At 44.3% G+C, this 13,595-nt stretch overlaps 1 protein-coding gene across 2 annotated transcripts in view; it reads left to right on the top strand.

Annotated features, from left to right (window-relative positions):
- Positions 1 to 13,595, top strand: part of LOC135897977 (trace amine-associated receptor 7e-like) — a 44,435-nt gene that overhangs the window by 4,195 nt on the left and 26,645 nt on the right. Inside the window, exon 1 of one of the 2 annotated variants that reach the window (XM_070530697.1) lies at positions 5,700 to 5,756. The exons of the other annotated variant lie outside the window; for it this stretch is intronic. Coding sequence (XP_070386798.1) covers positions 5,730 to 5,756 — 27 coding nt within the window. The 5' untranslated portion in view covers positions 5,700 to 5,729. Of the gene's footprint in view, positions 1 to 5,699; positions 5,757 to 13,595 lie in introns of those variants that run through there. 2 annotated transcript variants of the gene reach the window in all.

Below are 13,595 nucleotides of genomic sequence, written 5' to 3'. Positions count from 1 at the left end.
ATGTATGTATGTATGTATGTATGTATGTATGTATGTATGTATGTATGTATGTATGTATGTATGTATGTATGTATGTATGTATGTATGTATTTTTTGGTAAAATATGTAGAGAGGTGCATTTTGAATTGTCACATCCCCGAAATGCCACCCCCGGAGGAACACTTTGCATTTGGGGAACAAAAGTTGCAAAGGGCTAAATTCAGTGACTAGGGAGGGTGTTCTAGTACAGTGATGAAATTGCATGTCGAGAACTAGTGATCTATCAATGCAGAATGCACAGGAGCATTACCTTGGGGAAGAATTCAACAATCTTTTTTCGACAAATTTGATCGCACGCGGCACATACGATCTTTCACATGCTTCCGGACCTACACATTGAAAGCTGCATTGACAGTTTGACCTTCGTGTCACAATTCCTGGTGTACAATTCCATAGGTGTCAAAAAACACGATCAGTGTGGCCTTGATTTTTGCTTTGTTCTTTCTCGCTTTTTTTAACCTTGGTTCGTTTTTCCTTTTCCACTCCTTGCTCGCGACTTCAACTCGATGACGTGTTCGTAAATTCAAGTTTCGTCGCCGGTGACGGCCCTTTGCAAGAATTTATAGCTCTCGTCTGAACTTTTTCAATTCATGACACATTCTTTTCGCCGCAACTTTTGCTCAGAAGTTAGCAGTTTCGGCACAAGCTTGACGCAAACCTTTTTCATTGGGAAATTTTCAGTCAACGTTCGGTGAATGAATGGCTTCCCCAAACGAAGTGCTTCTGCTGTCATCCTAACAATCATTCGCCGGTCGCTGAGCACAAGAGAACGCACACGATCGATGTTTTCACCTTCGCACGGGGTGGAAGGGCGTCCTGGTCTTGCATCGTCCTTGGGGTCTTGGGTTGCTTGGGATCCCGGACACGCTGGACCCACTTGAACACAGTTCTTTCCTTTAGGGCATCCTTTCCATAGGCCTTTCTGCACCATTCATGCCTCATTTCACAAGAAATTTGATATTGATTCTTTGTTCCGTCTTTTTATTGATCTCCATTTCGGCAAAGACTGAAATTTAGAGGAGGGCGAGTGTTCGAAGTTTCGAATACGAATCGACTATTACACACCAACTATTCACATCTATTCGTATTCGAAAATGAACTGTTCGGTATTTGCGAATATTGGAACTAACCAACTATTTCGCAGCAACCGAATGTTTGTCTGGTTACTGTCCTCGTCTGCTAAAAGAAAGTATAGCAAATTATCAGAAAGGAAACGACGAGAAAACATTTCAGAAGAACTGCGAAAATAAAATGGGTAATGCAAGCTTTATTTTCGGTTTCCAACGGAAGGCTACATGACAACCTGTGATTTTTTACTTGTAGTCTGTCAGTGTTTTTGGCAGTCTAATCATGTCGGAGATTTATCTTTGACGTTACAACCAGTGACGTCTTTCTTGCAACGGGTTCTTTTACACGCATATATCTACGCCGCAGAAGTGCTTCGACAGCTTTTTGTTTTTTTCCACAACTCTTATCGTTTTTGGCAACATTTATTTAGAGCTTTCGGAGAGCTAGTCATACCGCTGCCATTCATTCTTGGAAAGCTTGTTTGCACCCAGGCTATAAAAATGTTGAGAAGCTATACGTTCAATTCTTGGAGCGCAGCTCGTAGGCGCCCGTTCCTGCGTGGAGCGTCGGCGTGCCTCGTCCTCCCTCGGTGTAACCGAGCGAACGAGCACAGGGAACGATGAACGAGCGAACGCGGAGCGCAGTGGGGGATGAAAGACGGCGAGAGCGAAGAGAGCGCGAGGAGGAAAGCGGAGGAGGAGGGTGCAGCGGAAGCATGAGGAGGAAACAGGAGGAAGTCCTCATAGCTAGCTGTCTTTTCTTTTTTCACTAGTCAGTACAAACGTAGTACCTGATTAGACCGATATAAATATTTTGACTAAGTATATGCGTCTGCGTTTGACTATTCGGTATTCGATTCGATAATCGCATACTTACTATTCGTATTCGATTCGTATTCGGAACAGTTGATATTCCCCCACCTGCACTAAAATTGAGTTGCAAAAAAGTGCGCGTATAAAATTCTGCCCTGTCGTACCGTAGTCCGGCTCGTGCTAAAGGTCAACTGGGCCCTTTCCAGTGGTGAGAGCGAGAGAGGGGGGCCGCTACACTTTCTCCCACTTTTTTGCTGACTGATTGCACGAACTTTTGGGACATCCCTTATTTGTTTTACAGCGCGGAGAAGTCGTCGAGCGTACAGAAGACTACGTTCATTGTTTTCAAATTGAGCGTTTCACATGTTAATTTATCCGGAGTTGGTGTTTCACATAGATTTTGTCTTGGTGTAATTGCTGACTCGCATATATTTTTTATAAATAAGCAAGATCGTACTAATCTTGCATCATGGTATACTAAAGGAACACCTGTATCAAAGAACTCTTGCACTTATAAAGTGTTGTTAGGCTACATTCAGGTGACTGCCAACTTTCTTTTTCATTAATACATACCCCCACCGCGCATGTTTCCGTAGAACTCATTATTTAGATCAGTGTTCCAGCGCTTCGACTTGTCGACTAGCCAGCTCTCGCTCTGTCAGCTTCTGACCGCCTGGTTAGCTCAGTTTGCAGAAAGAGTGCGTTGGTCAGATGGGCTAGGACACATTTCTCCTCAAGCGAAGCTTCCATTCCCTGTGACCCATATAGATTGCCTTTGTAGGTTCTATTACATTCAGGTAAATGACACCTTTTTGTTTCGTGGCTTATCAATTAATAATTGGTTGGGATTAACATCCCGCAATTGCACAGTGTGCTGTGAGAGACATCATAGCGGAAAGTCCCCCTTCTCCCTCCTCCTGTTTATTTTGAGACTCAGCATCCGCACAATTTTCGTTCTTGCTTATGTATAGTTGCTGCATGTGTGCGCCTCGTACGACTGGAAAGAGAGGTGAATCGTTTAATTTGCAAGGCAAGACAGGACGCAAAGAGATTGGCCTGATGCAGACTGCTATATCCACGGCTATACGCTATGATGCGGAGTTGGAACGAAGGGGATAGCGGTGTATGGCGACGAGCATGTATACAGTGCAGCCCTCGGAACTACAGTGCGACACAAAGCAATGGACTTTTATCAAGAACATGCCATAATTGTTGGCTGTCACAGGAAGGAAGTTTAATCAGAATACAAGACAAGCTCTTAGAACTTTTCCCACTGCATCTTGGAATGGTGATGTCGAGGAATGGCGATAAGTTATACGTTTAGTTTAGGCACTCTGACCAGTTCACAGAGGAATCTTATGAGGCATAACATCTGAAAAAAGGAAAAGAAAAAGAAGCACAAACAGGTGCGTGAGCAAAGTTTACCTACCTATTCTCATTTTTTGTTTGTTTGAATTCTTTTACATTTCGTGATTACTCTAGTTTGAACTACCCAGTTCTTGGCCAGTCCCCCAGAGAGAGAGACTAGCGGCCCCACTCTCTCGCTCTCACTAACTCCAAGGCTCTACATCTACATACATCTAGCTTTTCTGCCGTGTTTCGAGATGAGGAATTTACCTGCCCCTGTGAGTGTGGCAGAGCTGCTCATAGATGTCAACTCATGCAGTGACGTTGAAGGAAAGATGCACTGCGCAACGAACGAGAAAGAAGTGACTTGAACTGTCGCACGTTTGAATTGCACCAGTCTCTTCTCATCGTTGTCTGCGTCTCCTTCAGCATAATGAACCAAGTGTCCCAGCAACAAGCTTTATTGTGCAATATTTCTTTTAATGCCATTCTACAGGACGTTAGTGGCCTTCAGCGTTATGATGGTATTGATCGACCCGCCTTGGTTGCTTAGTGGCTATGGTGTTGGGTTGCTATCCACGAGGTCGCGGGATCAGATTCCGGCCACGGCGGCCACATTTCGATGGGGCCCAAATGCGAAAACACTTGTGCACATAGACTTAGGTGCACATTAAAGAATCCCAGGTGGCCTAAATTATTCCGGAGTCCACACTACAGCGTGTCTCATAATCAGATTTTTATTTCGGTACTTAAAACCCCATAATTTCATTCTTTTTTTATGCTGATCGATTCCCTCGCGAGCGCCACGCCGAGAGGAGGAAGAAGTAGAGACAGCAGCGCGGCGTTTGGAAGCGGTTATAGGGCGCCGAAGCGTCGACGCCACGAGAACGCTATACAGATCAAGAGTGCACCTCGCTTTTGTGTCAAGATGTGGAAACACGTTCAGCGTTTCTGCTTTGCCTAAGGTTGCGTCACTCGGCGTAGACTACTCGGCCCGTATTCACAAAGATCTCTTAAGTATAGTAGTGTTCTTAAGAGCAAGTTCTACCCGCCGTGGTTGCTCAGTGGCTGTGTTGTTGGGGTGTTGGGCTGCTGAGCACGAGGTCGCGGTATCGCATCCCGGCCACGGGGGCCGCATTTCGATGGGGGCGAAATGCAAAAACACCCGTGTACTTAGATTTAGGTACACATTAAAGAACCCCAGGTGGTCGAAATTTCCGGAGTCCCCCACTACGGCGTGCCTCATAATCAGAAAGTGGTTTTGGCACGTAAAACCCCATAATTTTAATTTTTTTAAGAGCAAATTCCAGCCAATCCTGAAGCTGGGAATATTATCAGCGATGGCGACCAGCCAGTGGCAAAAGTGCACTTACGAACGAAAAGTTTCGTGAATTTAGCCCCTGATCCTCACACGGCGGAAGGCGAGAAGACGAAATGCCAAGGGCTGGGATGCGCCAGATCATGACTTCGGCGGTCCTGTACCTTTGTCGGTTGGTGTTGCGTCTCTCGGCGCCGACGCGAAAAGAGGCGACAAACTGAAACGACAAAATCTGGGCTGGTATTCTCGATTGATCACTTTCGAGAATGCGATCACTTTCGCGAGTTCCGGGGTGACTCTGTACCAGAAGCATCGAAGTATTGTACACGCAGCGATATAGCTTCAACTCATAGAAGAGGACGCGGAAAGTGAGTTTGAAACTATTTTAGAATACAGTGACAAGATCACAGCTTATATGGGCAGACTAGAATATAAAGTGAAGTTGTACTTCTAACAGGCAGAAACAAAGCTGTAGGCGTTTTATAAGAGCACTCAGCTCTTCCAGGGTGACAGCAGAAGTGGCACCCAGAAGTTCGCCCGCTTCTTTCGCGAAACGCGTGTCTTGAGCTCGGATGACATTAAGTTTTTTTTGTTTCGTATATCCATCCTTGTTGCTCAGTAAATCGTTGTCGGGTCCGGTCGATGGTTCTCTATGGCCTTGTTCCTTTTAGTCCGTTCTTTAACTACTCTCTTTACTCCTACTTTGAATTCGCGTGGCTGGAGCCTCTTGGATCATTGGTTAGTTTTGGGCAGACCAGAATATAGAATGAAGTTGTACTCCTCAGCACACGCAAACGAAAAGAACCAGACAAACAAAGGAACACCGTGAGTACAAATGTCTCAGCAAGTATGACGGGATGCAACGTGCCTAGCACAGTGCGAAAATAGCAAGTTTGGCACGCTGTTGGCCGTATACGCTGACGCGTCTCGTACCGAGCCACACATGATCTCGAAAAATTATCGCATCACCGAAAGTGATCGCTCGAGATTATCACTCCGATCTCTGTGCCGGAGCCAAGATCTTGCATGTCCCGCCAGCACTCAGCGTTTCGGCTTCATGCCTCGATCCGGATCCACGCCAAGCAACGCCAATGCTGCCACCGCCGCCGGTTGAAACGCTGATTAAGAAACACTGTCCTCAGCAAATGGTACACAAGGACAGCACCATGAAGGTAAAGATCGGGTGAAACCACCACACCATACCGCATGTATTTCACTGAATTGTAACTTGAGGAGTCCCCAATTTTTTTGTTGCAGTTTTTTTCGTCCATCCTGCTGTCTCTTCTGCTGATTAGCTCAGGACAAGTACAGCCGGCAAGGTTAAAATGCTTTTTTTTTACTAGATAAAACTGATTAGATAACGAGATATCGCTTGTGTATTGTTACTTTCTCATCCATCGCTTTGTGACGCGTGGTGGCTACAAGGTGAAAAACTACCAATTCGCCTTTTTATTGTTTCAAAACTGAAAGGAGGAAACGAGAGAACAAATCATATAAGTAAGTGATCAGTGAGTCTATTCGTATTGTATCTATAGTTTGTTCAGAACTGTTCAGAACGTTGAGGATGGATCCGTGCTCTATGTAAGAAACTAAGTTATAGGGGCCTGGAAAGTATGCTTACAGTCGGCACTACGTAATCAGGGAGGTGCGCGAACGCGTAATTCCTCGGACAGAACTTGAATCTAAATCCATGTGTGTATCCATTAGTATACATAAGCTGCGAGGAATTTCGCCACGCGTTTCTCTCCGTTCCGAAAGGGGGTAAAATAGCCTTTTGATATTGTTTAACTGAGCGGATTGACTTAAGCAAAACTAAAGCACGGCCACAGCTTAATGTATCAACTTTTTTCGTCCTGCAGTTTTTCGTGGCAAAAGCGCATTCCTGTGTTGTTTATGGGCCGCATCAATAATAACCAGAAAAAGTGTCTGCAGTCACGACATATGCATACATATGCAGCTGTCGAATGTCTACATGTGCATTTCATAAAGTTATCCAATGATGACTTAATGGCATTAGAAAAGGTAGACTATTATACGAGATTGTTATGAGGTGTTGGTTAAAAGGCTATGTTGAAGCTCTTGTAGAACGTTAATAGAGAGTTATACATAGTGTTTTTTTTAGCTGCACTAAATTTTTAAAATGCGAAAAATGTAAACCACAATAACGTTATGTTTACCATTCGAATGTATGGATTGCAAGCCTCTAGATACAGAGCAATTTCCGCACTTACGTGCGTAATTGGTCAAGTTACGGTAATTTCTTTTCTAATAATCAACAATAGGCGGCTACAACAAATTAGTGCTTTGGGGCCTGTCCTCGACACTACCTATCCCAACGATCAAATTTTGAATAGCGAAGTTCATGTGGGAGCTACGCCAACAATTTGTTCCCCTTGGAAGGCTCCTTGAAACCGAAGCTGGTTGGAAAAAAAGCGTCTGTGTCGTCGATCCGTACACTCGAATGGTAAGCATAACGTTACCGTGATTTATATTTTTCTAATTTAAAAAAATTTGGTGCAGCTAAAAAAGAAATAAGAAAAAAAGAACACCCTGTATAGTAGACAGGGCTATAGTGCGCGTTGGCGAGCCGTGCGCATCCTAAGACTGCACATGCGCAGGAACATCGCTACTATACACATGGGTGCCTGTGCAAGGGCGGTAACTTTCGCGGTATTGGGGTAAGATTATGCTAAAACATTGCTGTATGGTAATCCCTGAAATAACGGATTGACGCGAACAACTGCATATGACTCATTTGCGTCGTCTAGCTTGCCGCGCTTACGGACGACAAGAAGGGGAACCGAGGGGCCAGATTTTTCATTGTCACTATCGTATGAAGTTAACAGACAATGAAGGTAAGGGAAGTATAGGGTGATGTACTTGTCCTTCTTTTTTTTTTTTGGTTCAACTGAAATACCGAGAAATGTTCTGCGTTCTTACAATGTTCAAGTGGCACACATTCCAAACCAGAAACTACTAAAATCGCTCGTCAGTGTTAAGGACAAATTACCAAAAGATAAATTCCCAGATGTTGTGTACGTTGTCCCATGTGCGGATTGTGACTATGTTTATATTGGCGAAATTGGTGACTTTGAAAGGCGTCTTAAACAGCACAATTATGACGTGAGAAAAAAAAAAGGGAAATTCAGTGTTTGGCTGAGCATGCCGCTTCATGCGGCCACGCAATCGACTGGGGGAAGGCACGTGTACTTTCCAGGGAAAAAGGGCTATCTCGACGCCTTTATGTTGAGTCGCTCATGGTTCAGACTACGCCACACACTCTGAACAGGAGCGATGACAATCTGCCGTCACTGCATGCGTGCTTCCTGCGTCACGTGTTCAGGACTATTCAAATGAGCTGTTCGAACACCTTTATTTTACCTGCGAACAAGGCTCCCGTGTGGGAGCCGAAACGTCTTCTTTTCTTTGAAATTTTGCTTTGGTCGGCGTAGCACCCCGGGTTTTGTCTACCTTTTCAGCGAAAATAAAAGGGAATGAAAATGGACGAAGAAATAACTTGCTGCAAGTGGGAACCTAACTTGCATAATCACATTATGTTTGCGATGCTATTACCCGGGTCCTTCCTATTACCAATTGAACTATACCACGGCGCCGCTTTCCCATCCACTTTCTTGATTATTTGTGCCGCCGGCGTCCCGTAGTAACGTGATGACTACAGAAAGGATGTCTGTGGCAATAAGTTTTGGCGCTGGCTAACACTCCCAGGGCTACAGATAGTATATACACATACGCAAATACGCAGAAAAGTGGATGGGAAAATAGCGCCGTGGTAGCTCATTTGGTAAGAGCATTGCTCGCGTAATGCGAAGATGTTGATTAGGTTCCCACCTGCGACATGTTTTTTTTTGTCTCCTTTCATTTCCACTTACTTCATCATTTCTATATTTCAATTCAAAGAAAACATAGAACCCTATGCTATCCTTGGTTTCGTTGAGTGTTGGTCGCATTTGATAGCTTCTGCACTTATGTAATTTGCATTGTTCATGATATCGGGAATCGTCGTGCTACTTTCTTAAGAATGATCGTTGCTTACCATCCGTGTTGATTTGTTTATTCGAGAAACGCCCCCTCAGAACTCGTATATATTTTACGCACAATTCAAAGCCCATATTTACAAAATTTTCTTACGCAAGGATTGTTCGTAAGAGCAAATCCCAAGGAATCTTGACGCTGTACTTTTTATCAGCGAATGCGACCGGCGTGTAGCAAAGAGGATTTACGAACGGGAATGTTTGTGAATTCGGCCTTAGGGCCCCTATTAACGAAAACCTCTCCCGCTAGAATTTTTTTCGCGTAGAAAAATTCCAGCGAATCCTGATGCTCGACATACCATTAGGCTAAACGACTAGCTAGCGACGAAAGAGCCCTTGCGAACGAAAAGCTTTCTGACCAAGGTTTCAAACTTAGTATTCTTTTTCTAATTCCACAGCTCTTTTTAGAACAACCGAGATAAATAAAACGTACAGAATAGTTAAGACGGTGAAATTACTGTTATAGGTTGACTTATGCGACAGCTGATGTTGAACAGAGGGAACTTGGTGCAAGTGCGCGCAGCGGTAGAAGTGAATCACAAGCATACGTGCTTAATACACAAAATAAGCATTTCAGAACTTTCTGTTTTCGGGAGTAATTTTAAATAGCGAGTAGACTCTTACGAATATACTTTTTGTACGCGTGCGGTTCAATGCCGTTCTTCTACATGATTTATGCGTTATCAAGAGCCCTTAATATGCTATGTCTTGTAACCACCATGTTGAATATACTTTATGATCACAAGAAATCATATCGGCTCTTTCGTACGATATGAGGCAATATTGTTATTTATAATTAGGGAGGCCGTGTTGAAGATGTAAGAAAAATGCTTCCTTGTCTCGGTTGCTCGGCTGGCGCCACTACAGGATATGAAGAGCTTGCCGTGTTCTGAAGCTGTGAAGTTCTACGCGTAAGGCTTTGAAGCACGAAGTTTGACGTTCACGTATCGCGTTGACCGTCGGTACACTGCTCAGTGAATTAAGGCTTGCTTAGCCCTCACGTATATTCATGAACACTATAGGTGAGAATTTAATTGCCAGTTTTACTTCTGCGGTACTAGCCTAAAAAACACTACAATCTGTCATATATATTTTGTAACACATGCCGACGTCCTTGCAATTTGGCCAAAAGGTTGCCCAAGTGTTTAAAAGACAGAGAAAGAAAGTATATGAGCACGTGCGGTTATGAACAGTGTTTTGGAGGCAGACAAAGCATGTTTAACTGTCGTTGCGCTTGTTGAAAAGAAAAGGAAATCAATGCTAAACGCAGCAAAGTCACAGAAGGAGTAACTCGTAACGCATATGTTTCGTCTCAACAGTCGAAGATCAATTGCGTCGCAAGCACGGACATGTCTCAACCGCGAAGCACAGTTGTGATACGAGCAGAAAAAGAAAGAAACAAATAAAATGCTTGAAGGCGTGCGTGTCTAGGGAGCCAATCGGTGAACATTAGCGGATGTGCTCATCGATTCCAGCTGCACTGCGGAGCATCGATCATTGAAGGCCCGCGTGCGTTTCTCAAAGAAGACTTGCATCGATCAATCATGGCCACGGTGTGGGTGGCAGACACAGTAGCAATTTCACCAGACGCGCTGGCAATTGCTGGTTCGTGAGCGCAGGGTTGAGGCAAGCCCTTGGTAACTCTACGTAAATGTGCATCATCGCTCCAATATTTGCATATTGAAGGTGCGATGTCAGTTAACGAAATTTATAAAACAAGGAAACACTAGAAATTACATAGAAGGTGGGTGGAACGCGCTTATGATTATAAAGTTTGCAAGTAAATGCGTTTATTTTGCGCGCAAAGTCACCTAGGAGTCAGCTGGACGGGGCATTTGAGCCATTAGTGCGTCCGGTACCAGCAGCAACCAAAACAAGGGTGTGGCACGCAGGCGCGTTGTTCCGCGCCACAAGCACGTCCAGGCAGGTCAACGTGACTACGGTAGCTCTTTACGTCGCACCTTCTCTATACAGCGCTGAAAACGTTGCCGCGTGGCCGCCCGTCGTAACGGAGGGATGAACGATTCTTTCTGCAGTTCGTGACATCAAAGTACGGCGGACAACATGCGAAGCACTTGCGTGGAGCACTTTCAGTGTTGTACATAGCCGCCGCTTGTTTCTTTCTTTGTTGACCTATACTGGTGTTCAAAGGCAGCAGTGCTGAAGGAAAGTGGGGAGTGGCCTTCTTGCTTGATGGTTTTATGGGTATGTCGGCTTCAGTCTCTGGTGCCCATGGGCGTGGTTATCACAGCGGTAAATTTTGATGTTTCTATGATTTTTCTGTACGAAGTGTTCTAGGCCTCACAGATAATGCTGCGCGCCTGCACAAGCTCCACTAAGTAGCGGCAACTGACGTTCTTCAATATCTTCACTTCCTAAACGGAGCCACGCTTCTCCACACTTCTGCAGCAGTTGTAAGAATTTCCGCAGAACTGTACCATGCTCTAGCGAATACGGATTATTATTTCTGATATTTCTGCCCTCGTGCACGTTTTCCTCCCCTCGTAGTGCAAAGTCACTGTAACGTTGGCTCACGCAACTGACTCTGCGGGTCTGAGTAACTTTGCACAACGAAGCATTTCCTCTTTGGCACCTATTCGCCCTTAAGTCTGGAGTTCTTCGACTTTTGTTTGCCCCATTTTCCTTGTTTGTCGTTGTAATTCTGTTCTTTTTTTGACCGATGTTATCACATTTCTCCAGTGCAGTGTTTGATAGCCCCTTTTCTCTTCTATGATATAAATAATACGTTCGCTGATCAACAAAATTCAGAAGGTAGTCAGAGCTTATGCTTTTAATTCTTTCCTTTAATCTCCTCACTTTTTATTTTGTCACATCGTCGCTTTTCGCTGCTCTTCAGTCAGGAACCTCGATCAACTCTCCCAAATTGTTATGCGCTATAATTGAAATAAAATGTCAGCCACATATTCTGCTCTCTAATCAGTACTGCCGTCTTCTTGCCTCATAACGCTAGGCCGATCACTTCCCGTTACATCGTCCCTAGAAAATTGTTATGCCACTCCAAATTGGTTTCTTAGTGCACCTGATTGTCGGACTGGTAACTTTTGCGCTTTTAGGTAGCTGGGCTTTTTCACTCTTTGCGCAGAAGGATGGCTCTTAATTTTCTTAACATATACGCTGATTCGCTTTCTAGTGTCTTTATGCCTTTTTCAACAGACCAGGAATTCCGACGCGCTTTGTTGCGCACGTATGTTATGTGTTATCGCTTTTCCTCCATAACTTAATCTACTTATATTCTAGTGTGGCAGCCAGCCAAGTTCACTCGTATCTTTTGACGTTCAGTCTCGTTCACAGCGGTGTAGAGCGCACGAACAACTAGGTTCGGTTACACGGTCGACTACTGGCCGCGGCTAATGATTTCCACATAACCCACGTTCACCCTCCCTCAGCGCATGAGCAGCGACGCTATTATGTAAGACTGCAAATGTTTATCTTTGCGAGCGTCGACGCTTAATCAGCGCCTTTGTTATGCCTGAGTGGGTCGCCCATTTTCTACACAACAGTGAGCGGCACTGTACACTCTAAACCATGGTGTTGAACCGGAAATGCTGAACACTGCCACCAACAACAACGACAGCAACAACATATTTATTTTTGGGTGAACCTGGACTGTACCTAAACGTCACAATATACATTTCTTTTTTTTTCTTGTTTATTACTGTGAGACAGCCCTGTGAAAAAAAAATTAAGCTCTTCGATTCGATTTGCCTGCCTTATCGGAGATTTTCATCCATGTATTGCCTGCACGTGCGGCTCAACCGTGCTGTTCACGTTTGTAAATGCGCACGGGCCTGCTGTCACTGTACAAGCGGTACTTCGTTTGCGATATTCAATGTAACTAGTCGGGAGGGAATCAGGCGTGTTAACATTTAAAGTCTGTCACCGTCCAATGCTTCAACGGTTGGTAGGAGAAGATATTATCGCTGATAGAAGGAATCACATCCAAGCAAGGCGGTCATATTTCATTGCATAGAGTACGTAAACTGACATTGTTGCAACAGGAAGGTAAACTTTGAGTCACGTAAACCGATTCAAGCGACCAGAATAAAACCACGCAATTCTGAGTGGTTTTCTTTTCTTTCATTCTTTTTTAGTTTAATCTAGCATGCAGTAGCGATGATTTGCTAGGACCACAGTATTTACCGCAAATCGCCGTATTTCTCCCATGTAGGTGAGAGGCAAATATTGCGATCATTTAACGAAAGGATTTGTTGCAGGAAAAATCGGTGTGGTTTACCATGCATCTCTCTTAACGGCACGAAAAACAGGCACTACGTAGAGAATATAACAAGCACAAGCCCATGTGTTTTCTCTGCTTGATGTGGTAAAAGAAGATATTAACGAAGGGCTGATACACGTGCCTTCAGGCAGCGCGGAGACAATACCGTTGTGAGTCTCAAAGGACCTTCAACAAAAACAACATTGTGTTATCGCTCTTGGGCGGTATAACGTAGATATTCCAAACGGTTTCTGTTCCACTTCTGCAATCAGCTCTCTACAATATGTCAAACCTTTTTCGCGCTACCCTTGCTTCTCCTGTCTGTCACGCGACATCACGAAAACAGCCAAAACTGCCCATCTGATATGACGTGTTCGCGCTTATTATGCATGATTAGACCGAAAAAAATAAACATAATTATTTCTGGTTCCACACCTTTCTAGACATTAGCCCTCCGCTATTGGTCAAATTTCGCAGCACGAAGGTCAATTTGCTCGGTGTTGCTGCCGCACTTCCTCACTCCAGCGTTTTCATTGCGAGTTTGCGCGGTCATCGAGTGAGATGTTTTTATGTTTGCTTGTGTGCACGTGACACCATCCTTGTTAATTTAGTTAGTATTCCTATGTTTAGAAGTTTATAAGGCTGATAAAACTACTATCCTTACTTCGTATAGCTGTCCACTAATTTGCTATCGTAATCGATGCTTCTCCTTTCGGGTTAAA

Source organism: Dermacentor albipictus, chromosome 1 (assembly GCF_038994185.2).
Source record: "Dermacentor albipictus isolate Rhodes 1998 colony chromosome 1, USDA_Dalb.pri_finalv2, whole genome shotgun sequence".
Classification (NCBI taxonomy): Eukaryota; Metazoa; Arthropoda; class Arachnida; order Ixodida; family Ixodidae; genus Dermacentor; species Dermacentor albipictus.
The sequence above is the reverse complement of the archived record's forward strand: the minus strand, read 5'-3'. Positions and strand labels throughout refer to the sequence as shown.